The following is a 10975-nucleotide window of genomic DNA, read 5'->3' on the forward strand; positions in this document are numbered from 1 at the left end:
TCGCAATGCCATTCAGGGCGACTTAACCAAGGTTTACTGGTTAGTGACCTGAAGGAGTTGTGTGTGAGTCACGTACGTCCGAGACCGGACTAAGAAGAGGAGGGACCGACGTACAAAAAAAGAGTCCTGACTATTAGTCTACGTCAAACCGCTAGGACGCCGCTTTAAGAGGGAGACGTCTGCGCGTAGGTGGTCGCAAATATTTAAGGAAAAGAATCGAGGGTTATAGTTTCGGCGTTGTTGATAAAAAAAATGAACCGGCGACTGAAAACACACACGAGTCCCACTCAAACCGACACAAGCGACAGCGATTTGTTCCTTTGGTGTGCGAGGGTCGTCCTCGAGTCGGCGCTAAGTGGTTTGCCAGGCTCGGTTAGTCTCCGTGTGGACACGACGTGTCCCTCCCACCCCCCGACCTCCGATAACCTCGATGTTGCTCGGTCACTTATGTGCATCAAATCCGTCTCTACGACATACTCTTTGGTTTCACTAAAACCTTTAACGTTGTTATATTTAGATAAGAATCACCGGAGTTGTTACCTTAATACTAGTAACTTTACCGGTACTGTACCCTTGGGAAATTGGTCATATAATGTAAAACAATTTATTTTTTGTTACATTTACACAAACTAATCACACACGTCGGTGAGACACGACCACCTGAACGACCGTCACTCCGAACGACCTCTTCGGTCAGAGTCCCGCTCGCGAATTCCTTCTACTCGCCGTTAGTTGTCCGAGGGACAGGTGGACCCCGTAAGCAGTAGTCGCCGAGACCGGTTGTTATCCAGACATACGTCCTTGAAGTCTCTCGACGCCAAATAGAATACTCACGCATTCGGAACCTAATTACCAAATAATCTCGGATGTAGATTTATGATTCGGTAAGTCGATAGGTAAGACCGACACTGTAGTGTAAGTAACGACAAACACAAGCGTCCTGTAAGTCCGGCACGCGTATGTCCTTGAACGTAACGTAATGGCTCCACGGATTGGTCCATTTGGTTCCGGGTAACGCATGACATCATGAGTTACCCAGAAGAATCAATGGACAGTGACGTATCTCCAACGAGGCGTTTTGGGGAGGTATTTTCTATGTTAGAGTTTTACTCGCTACAGGGTGTACTTTGAGGGTTTTGACTCTGCAGACCGTTTACATGCATAAAAACCTTCATAACACACAAGGGGACGGGTAATAACCGGAAAAGCATGACATGGGACCTTTAATATCCGATTTTTTAAAACGAGATGAACAACAGCAATTTTAGACCTCCAAACAACAGAAATCTTTCTTCATTTACAGTTTTGATATTTTAAAACATACAAGTGAAACACATTGGTTCCTGCCATAATGAATGGGTTCATACTCACACTTGCATTTGACGTCCCTGCCAATATTGGCTCCTTCGATATCCAGCTGGAACACTGAATGGGAACGAGAGGAGCGGTCATTCTGGGATGTCTGAGCCGTGGAGCGGTTGTGATTTGCCATCGCGATCAGACCGAGAACCTGGCAGGAGGAGGGGATGATAGAGATCATTTTCCGTTAATTAACAATTGCACGGATGACATGGTGTGCAAGCAGTTAATTGAAATACCGATCATACTTTTTTCATTCTCATTTGAACCGGCAAATGAACTTAGATAACTGCCTGGCGTACCTGATCCTCGTTGGTGACCTTCTCATATGTCAAGCTGGTGATCGTCACTTCGTTGTTTATCAACTTCCGTATTTCATGCTCGGGCCTCTTGCTGGCTTTGCCGGTATAGAGGAGGTCCCGGAGTGTCTCATTGTAGATTTCGACAAAACTAGCAGTAAAGGTGAACTGAGATAAAACAGGAATGATTACAACATTTAATTAAAAAGGGAACTTTCCTTCATCATACTGCATCTCCCCTACAGCGTCTATACATACTCTATCTATGCCACAGTCCCAGAGTGTGTATTGTTGGCTGGTATCAACAGTTGTACGTAGCAGGAATCTAAACTTTTGGACTGGGGATGCAAAAGGGAAAAGCTATCTTGTTTTTGCATTGCTTGGATCTGCCTTTTGACATTGTGTTGACCTTTAAATATGTCAGAATTGACTTTCTTTAGTAAACATCCATTTGTACCTGGAGCACTGAAATAGTCAGGTGGATAAATAGTGTTTGATTAAGCTCCCCCGTTACAGTGGTAAACTGTACAAACTGAACTTTAACTGCTTTGGTTGCAGTTTGAGAATCAACACAGGCAACTTTTCTCAGAGAAGAAGAAGCTATATCAAGTGACTGTACACGACCTGCTCAGCAGCAAACAGGAGACAAACTGAATGATAATCTTGCACCATAATGACTGAAAATCTAAATCAGCAAACAAATTAATGTTGAGCCTCATTTCTCAATGTGTTTAAAATGGTTTGATTGAACTAAACACTGTTTACTTTAAGACTAATCGGCATATGTAGTAGGAAATATATATTCGCATGACATCACACTCACCACCCAGCCCTGTGCTCCGAGTTTCTCTGCTGCTCTGAAGATTTGTTTCACGGCTCTGGGAATGACGCCTCTGGCCTCATCATACTCGGCTCCCTCCATGGTGAACGTCTTTCCACTTCCTGTCTGGCCATAAGCGAAACAGCAGACGTTGTAGCCATCTAGCGCAGACTGCACCAGCAGAGAGATCTCTTCAAAGACCTGAAAACAAATGGACAAACGCCACACCACACAACATTAGTATTTTAAATCACATCTGGTATTTATTCATGATAACTTGAACACTGCTTTTATATATTGTAAATTGTGATTTCTTCTGTACCTCCTTTTGTGAAGCCTGGGGTCCAAACACCCTGTCAAAATTGAAGTTGTAATTTTTCTGAGTGTCAGCAGTTTTGCCTGTGTGAGACTAAAAAGCAGAAAGGGGAAGAAATAATTATTACAGTTGTTATTGGCTGGTTAGAGAGTAAATATATCACAGAAACTCTGCATGATACTAACAACTGTAGTAAACTAGGACAAAATAAACACGAGCTCCATGACTACTACTTTTCATTTACTTGTTAATTTTTCCAAATTATTTCTCTTTATATTGAGTAACTAACAAACATATCTTTATGTCATAGATTCTCACCTCCTCAGTTTTAGCCAGAGTTATGGTCTTGTTGTCAGTGGCTGGCAGCTGAAGGTGCTGGCTGAGGCCTCCGCCCTTCAGGGGGCGCACTCGGCAAAAGACCCTGATATTGCCCTGCAGGCAAAGCATGAGGGACATATTAGTCTCATTGGTCAGAGAGAAAAGTAACATTTGACTGTTTGTTAGAATGCTTTGGATGTTTAGTGATTACAACACAACAAAGTACAAAAATAAATGCAAAGAAAGGTATAAATAGTAAACAGCCGAACGTGCCATTAATTGTAAGGCCTTTCAGTGTGCTGTCATTGGGTTGTGCTCAGCTGGTACACCACATTGTTACTTGCCTTGAGCTCCTGGATGGAGTTGTGGAGCTGCCTCCGCTCCATCTCCCCAGCATGAAGCTCGCCCTTCTGCTGGACCACTGTCTCCCCCAGAGAGCGGACCTCTTCCTCTGCGTCTCTGAGGGTCAGCTGCAAGCGGGACAGGGTAGACTCCTGCACGGAGAGCTTCATCTGGAGAGGAAGGAAAGACGAAATAACTGTTTAGTTCAAGTCTATCCCAAAATCTGGCCATTTTATTCTAGATTTTTTAAATATCCTAACCTCTAGAATGGATTATAACTTTAGGTTTTTAAATGCCCAGTTGTATAATAGAACAACTTATTGTGTAGAGTATGCCCTAGTGTTATTAGGTATGGGGCATGTAACGGAGGTGATCTCTGGGGCCATAGATCTCGGTCTCCGTTACGGATTATATTGCTTCATTATTGGCGAAGCATATTAATTTGTTCTACCCTAAAACATTGCACAGGAAGCAAGTGAATATATGTCATTTATGCATCTATTTTTCACGATCTGTCTATGTTATAGTTTGTCTGTCTCTGTTTGAGTTTGAAAAGTGTGCCCCCTCCTGTTGATTCTGTCCCCCTGGTGCCCCTGTGTTTTCTCCTCCCCCCTCGCCTGTGTCTTGTTGGTTTGATTAGTCCTGTGTGTATTTAGGTTCTGTTTTCCTGTTGGTGTGTGTGGGTGAGATCCTGGTTGCTGGTGACTGTGTTCACATGAAACAGTCATATTGAGGCTGTGTATACCACAATGATGAATAAATGCCCACACCGGGTTGTATTTGGACGTTCTGCCTCTGCCTCCTTACTTGGTCGGGCCGCTCAATGGTCAGCTTCACAGGGCACCTGCAAAAGGTCATATTTATGCAATGATAGCACCCAGCTTATACCTTGAGAGTGTGCAGCTCCGTCTCCTGGCTCTGCCGGAGAGTCTCCATGACCTTGTATTTGTCCTCTAAGTTGGAGAGCTGCTTCTCAATAGAACTCTTCTCACTCGAAACTTTATCTAACTCCTCCCGGACTCCTGACAGCGCCTGCAACTCCTCCTCATACTCACTAAAGAAAAGAAAAACAATCACAGAAAGCGAAGGACATTTAATGGTGTGTAAAAAGAAGACAAATTATAAACCACATTATGATGAAAGTAAAATATTTGACTGAAGTGGTCCTTGTACCTGATCTGGCCCCTCTGCACCGCCACACACGTCTCCAGATCAGTCACTCTTGTTTGGCTTTTGACCATCATTCTTTTCAAATCCTCATTCTCCTGGTTGACAGATTTGACCTTGGTCTGGTAGTTACGCAGCTTACTCTCCATATCGGTGACCTTGCCCTTCAGGTCCCATCCTTGACGCTTTGTGCCCGCAGCCCCGCCTGTGACTGTAAGCATACACAACCGAATCATCAACAGGAGTGACAGTCACCAGATTTTATTCTAGCCCACGACAGAACATGCTTTTTAAACATTAATCTCTATCCAATAGGAACTTGACATGTCATGGTAGGAAAAGCAGAGGTGTAAATAATAGAATAAATGGTGGATGATATCTGGGTGGGATCTCTCACCTGCTTTTGTGCCAGTGGGTGCAGCAGCTGCTTTAATGTTGCTTCCCCTTGGTGCTGTTGAAGCAATAGCTTGTTTCAGGACCCCTGATGGAACGAGAACAATGTATAACAAATCACGTCAGAATAATTCATCTCACACCGGAATCTGTTAACTTAATAACAACACCCTTTGCTTAAAGCACTTCTGAACGTTCTTGCTACAAGTTAGTAACAATTGATAACAATATAACTTTTAAATGTCGTCTAATTTAAAGTCTAATTTTATATCAGACATAACCTCAAACTTGAATGCTCAATCCCTGCTCCAGTACAGTTCTGTAAAACAAGGCCAGCAACCCTGACATAAAAGAGTATGCCTATGCACTTTGTTCCGTTACCAAGCAATCATCTCACCTCTGGAAGGACCGACAGCCACAGTAGCAGCTCCCGTTGGTCTGACTGGCCGAGCTGTGCGGGGGACGAAATGATAGGATTATATTTCGATATAATAATAGGACAGAGCTATATCAAAAAAATAATTTGTTTCAATATATTTGGCACAAAAAACTTTCCTCAACATCGACTCAATCTAGTTCCCACATAGTCTCGGTGCATTCTGACCATGGTGAAAACTAAATGTAATCTTGAAACTTACAAATAGGTGCTTTGATTGCAGCAACTGCAGGCCGCCTGGTACCGATGATGGTAGATGCTGCATAAGGTTTGACAGGCTCTGGGTCCTTGCGAGTCTTTTTCTATAAACACAAAACACGACCAGGATGACGCAAGAGCAACGACTCAGCTTTTATGAGCTATAACATCTGGTAAAGCCAATGAGCAAAACAGTAGATGCTTTTCGTACAAACCTGAGCCGGTGCCAAGTCTTGGCCATTCTCAGAGCTGCTGGAGCTGCTCGTGAGGACCCTCTTGTTTGAACTGACTGGCAAGCGGGACATGTTCTGTTAGGGTAAGGAGGTCAATTATGAACAAAAGAGACCATCACAGAAAGAAAGAAAAAGCAAGTATCAACACTTCTTTACCACAATAATTTAACTCAGGAGCAATTTATTCCCAGTGTTCCTATTATTTGAGTAGCATATAAGCATCAGCCTTGTTTGAACAGAGATGTTCTAACAACACCCACTATTATTCTTACATTTCCAAACTCCCTAAGACTCTTCAAACCATGTTGATTAAATAGTGTATGTGTGATTGCCATAGCATGGCTTTTCATGCAGGATGTCCCATGTAGTGCAAATGACAACTCTGCATTGTTTTCTTGTATCAGCCCAGTACCAGGAAGAATACAAAATGACCAGGTACTATACACTTTACGTATGGCTACTTCAAAAAGAGCAGGTTTAGTTAAGTAACGTGATTAAGAACCATACCGTATCATGCAGTGGAAATGCTGCATTTATTAACAGTTAACGTACAAGAAGCTAACTGTCTTTATGGTTTACAGCGTTTACGTTACATTCAGAACTGATACTGTCGGCTGAAACTTAAGAGTCATATAACGTTAGGAGAGTGTAAGCTAACGATTACATATTAAATGAGTTTCGACTGGATTATAGTTAGCCATGTAAACCCGATTAACCAATGTCCATGATATTACTGGTCAACATTTAGCACTAGCTGTTATTGTTAGCAAGAGCATAAAACAGTAAAATGGCTACGTCAAAGTACAGGAACCTTGTTTTTTTTAAGTTTGTGAGCAGTGCTTTTTAACACCCTTTAAAAGCATTTGAACGAAATAAATACCTTTAAGTAATACAAATATTTACCTGACTATAGTTGACTTTAGAAACAAAGACGTTCCCAATCCTCCGTATCCGGGCGGTTTGAATTTGAAATCAAACTGTTTTGGTGGGCGCTCCAGAGATGGTGCTGTGATTGGTTAAGTATTGTTAACCCCGCCTCCTGCGGGGTTAACAATACTTAACTATTTTATTTCTATTTAAGATGTTTACATTTTTGATTGTTTAATTCTAGTCTTTTAACTGTCTAATGTACAATGCCTTGTCTTTTGCTGCTGCAGCGTAAACATTTCACCAATTGATATCAATAAAGTACTTCTTATTTAATCTTAATCCTCAAATATTAGCACATTTTACTTTTAAAAAAACAAAACATTGATGTAACTACATACACATATCGATATGTTGTATAAATATTGCAAATCAAAACCTTTATTGACCACTAATTACCAAAAATTGCATTTCTATCCTGTTATTAATGCATTCAAATCGTGATTCAAATGGCCCGCCACGAACTTCCGGGGAACGCAACCATGATGCAGCGCCATGACTGACATGATGTTGCTTGGGGGGCGGGGCTTAGCAAGGCCTCCCTCTGTCATGTTGCCTTCATGGATGATAGGTTGCACGAGAAATAGAACTCAATACTTTATATATACGTTAAGCGAGCTGTTGAGCATCGTAGTTGGCAACAATCAAGGTATAGATGAACGCGCAATAAACTGTGCTAGAATGTAAAATTACGTATCCGCAATCAAGCATTGTCCTTCCCCACTTCCACGTAGCTCCATGAACGCAGCATAGTATTGGCCAAGGTTGCGTTCCGATAATCCAAAAATCAGCTCCTAAATTCTAACCCTATCTCCTATTCCTTGACCTCTGAGTGAAACGTCACGGGGTTAAGGGATAGTGGATAGGAGAATTCAAAAGGATTTAGGAGAAGAGACTGCGGTACTTAGAGAATCGAATGCACTTCTCACTACTGACGTGTTTTGAATGCGCCAGCGGACGTCATTTTGTGTGGTCTGCGCGTGGTGGAAACTATCGAAACCACAGTGTTCTATACACACGGACTACCATGGATGTTTACATAAGAACGAGGGACTCGAGACTACTGCACCGTGCTCTATGCTGTTGTTTTATGCTTTATGACGTGGACAATAGAGCGATATTCTCATAGACCAAAGTCTGTAATTGAATAATAAAGGAAAGTTAAATTTATGCTCGTCAGCCTCTCCCTCCGGTCCACAATTAATACAAATGAGTCGATGATGAGTGTATGAAAATATCTTAAAATCAATACAAATGATATTATTATTAAACGTTAGCTCCCTTAAAACCTATCATGTGTACATCATCAATTCAAACATCTTTTAAAACAGTGAGACGAAACCTCCACACAGCTCAGTGAAATGTTGACTTTATTTGATAATTTCAGTAAAAACAACGTTCATATTTCTCTTTTTGATCCATAATACCTGATACGAAACAGTTCAAAACAAAGCACTTTGCAACTTACCACATAGTTTAAAAATCATTATAGCACCGTAAACTTCATGATATATTTCTCCGTCATCAATCGTCTTGTTCCGTGAACCGGCCGACTGTTGTGTGAACGCAAATGCTCCGGCTGCAAGGCATTTGTGGGGCAGCCATTTCCTCCAGTGGCGGCTGGGTGGAAATTATTTTAAAGGTGGGGGCTATTGTAATGGTGGAATAAACAAACACAGGAAAATTTTTGAGAAATTACCACCCCGTTAAATTAAATTGCTACACTATTTCAATTTTGCTGTCTGTATGATGGTGTTTAGCCTAAGGTATTTAGCGTCCTACAGCACCCTCCGCTTTAGGGTTGACTTTGACCCAAACGTCGCCCGGAGGTCCCCGGTGTTTTGTTGCGGGAGCTGCTGCACCTAGCTAACAACTCCACCCGGCTAACGCTACATTGCAAAACAACGCTTATTTCTTTTGCAAAAGGTGCAGCGGGCTTCAAACACGTTTCCCCTCCTACTGGTTTCACCAACACTAATTAGCATCGGTTTTCCAACTCAAATACGGTGGAACTGACCCACTCTCCCCATATTATTTCTAAGTAGATGTCGAAGATACATGAGTTTCTGATGCCGCAAGTTGAAGCTTGTTGCTAGGTTAAATCTAGCTGGGTGTTCTCCCAATAAGGGGCCGCGGGGACAACAAAGTTAGTGTTTACTGTTCCATGTTGATTTAATTCATACAAATTGTTGGGCGGGAACTGAAAGGCTATTACCGTACTGGTTCTTTGCACGCCCGGACATTTCGCCCAAACACATTTAGACGCTATCGCAACACGAAGTACCTTCAAATCCGATCATTTTAAGACCTTCTAAATCATATTTAAGACCTTTCTTATTGTTTTTGGTCATATTTAAGACCTTTTTAAAGGCCTTACATCTTCAGACTTATCAAATGTAAGACTTTTAATACCCAACGCAGGAACCCTGAGGAGACTAAATACGAACATTATATGCAGACACAGACGTGGTCAGAAACACAGAAATATTAGAAACAGACGATTAACGTGCAAAACATCTAGTTTGATGGTGCTGTCAAAATCAACTACACATAATGTTGTGTGTGTGTTGTGTGTGTGTGTGTGTGTGGTGTGTGTGGTGTGTGTGTGTGGTGTGGTGTGTGTGTGTGTGTTTATTTGCATTGGGCACATAGTACTGCCCCGGCTGTTGAAGAGCAATGCATGGGAAACAAAAGACAGTGTTTACCTCTTTGCATCCAGCTAGTCACACACACAGTTACAATCACACTCCCTGTAATTGACATAATTAATAGAATTTAGCTTCTTTTCCCACCATCATGTTGCATGTGGCCCACTGATCGTTAACGTCGTAACTGAAAGGCTGCCTGTCCAACGTAAAACATTCAGCCACCTGACTCGCAAACTCTCGCAAGAGTTTTACACAAGCCATTTCTAGCCATAAACCCGCACCGGGCGCTGACATTGGCCGCCCGGTGAACATCAGATTGACCGACGCGATTGGCTGAAATTATGTTTTTGAGCCATAGCTTACACCATAGCAACAGTCAGCTGCTAGTGCTGCTGCTGCACCTGGATTGAGGCTCCTCTCTTAGCGCCCAGACGAGAGAGGGTAATGTTCCACGGGCAAGGCCAGGCAGGAACCATTGTGATTTATCAGTAAATTTTAGACATCGTGAACACCATTTAAACCCGAGATTTATTGTGATTATACATTTTACTGATACCAAATTATATACATATTACCATTGTTCATTAAATTAAAATTAAAAAAAAAGAATATATATAAAAAAAAAAAAAAAAGATTACATTTTTTTTCATAGGCGCACCCTAGCGCCCCCTATGGGCCGGTCGCCACTGAATTTCCTCCTCTCCCTTAACGGCCCGTCCACCACTAATAGCGTCGACAGCTTCAAAAACAGTCCAACAAGCGTCTGCCCATATCACTTTGATGGGGTGACGTCACGTTTGCCTCGCTTTCGCCGAACCTGAATTGTGGCTAGCAGAGCGAGATTTCACTGGCGTTTCAGGCTGCCAAAAGTTAACAATGTTCAACTTTCTTGAAGCCGTAGACGCCGAGTAGCCAGCGTCAGCCAAATCAAATCCGCGTTTATGCAAATCTGACAGTCAAATCGCTAGCCAATCAAACCGCGTGCAACTGGGAGAGCCAGACCGCAGTTCAATTTCTCATATCCAAACGAGAAATTACGGTAAGCAAATCACACGGTTCTTTACGACCAGCAACTTATTTAACCTGGGATAAAAACGGAGGAACCAGGCATGGAGGGAAGGTGGCAGAGACAGTGGGTGAAACTGTTAGGTTTTCCAGCCTGTTTGGGGAGTTTATATATATATAATATGTGCTCACATAAAATCCCCGGTTTTTTTTGCATTGGTTGCCGGGGGCGGACATTCATCGTGATTGTTTTGGTCGCGGTGCTCGAATAAAATCCCCAAGCTTCACACACGGCCCAAGCTCCAAGTTTTTTTTTGAAGCTTAGTGGTGGACTGGGCCGTAAGGGAGGTCCAGTGGTTCCTAAACTAATGGAGGTTATAAAGAAGTTGAAACCTTCCTTTCCTTCATTGGAGAATAGAGAGCCGCAGTGACGCCGTCCTTAAAACCCGGAAGTAAACCCTTCTTCCGGTTCCCTTCGTCTAAAAACGCAATGCAAGTTCCCATAGGATTTTGG

At 42.5% G+C, this 10975-nt stretch overlaps 1 protein-coding gene across 1 annotated transcript in view; it reads right to left on the reverse strand.

The window, feature by feature from the left end:
- kifc1 (kinesin family member C1) overlaps positions 1-6946 on the reverse strand; it is a 17548-nt gene extending 10602 nt beyond the window's left edge. Inside the window, exons 1-13 of the mRNA XM_010783318.1 lie at positions 6785-6946; positions 5864-5956; positions 5653-5752; positions 5412-5465; positions 5019-5102; positions 4628-4832; positions 4343-4508; positions 3457-3624; positions 3113-3226; positions 2801-2887; positions 2482-2679; positions 1662-1826; positions 1372-1510 (exon numbers count right to left, since the gene is read on the reverse strand). Of these exons, the coding sequence (XP_010781620.1) occupies positions 1372-1510; positions 1662-1826; positions 2482-2679; positions 2801-2887; positions 3113-3226; positions 3457-3624; positions 4343-4508; positions 4628-4832; positions 5019-5102; positions 5412-5465; positions 5653-5752; positions 5864-5953 (1570 nt within the window). The 5' untranslated portion in view covers positions 5954-5956; positions 6785-6946. The remainder of the gene's footprint in view (positions 1-1371; positions 1511-1661; positions 1827-2481; positions 2680-2800; positions 2888-3112; positions 3227-3456; positions 3625-4342; positions 4509-4627; positions 4833-5018; positions 5103-5411; positions 5466-5652; positions 5753-5863; positions 5957-6784) is intronic.
- Positions 6947-10975: the final 4029 nt, after the last annotated feature.

This window comes from Notothenia coriiceps, unplaced genomic scaffold (genome assembly GCF_000735185.1).
Source record: "Notothenia coriiceps isolate Sejong01 unplaced genomic scaffold, NC01 NC01_scaffold00000663, whole genome shotgun sequence".
In the NCBI taxonomy this organism is placed as follows: domain Eukaryota; kingdom Metazoa; phylum Chordata; class Actinopteri; order Perciformes; family Nototheniidae; genus Notothenia; species Notothenia coriiceps.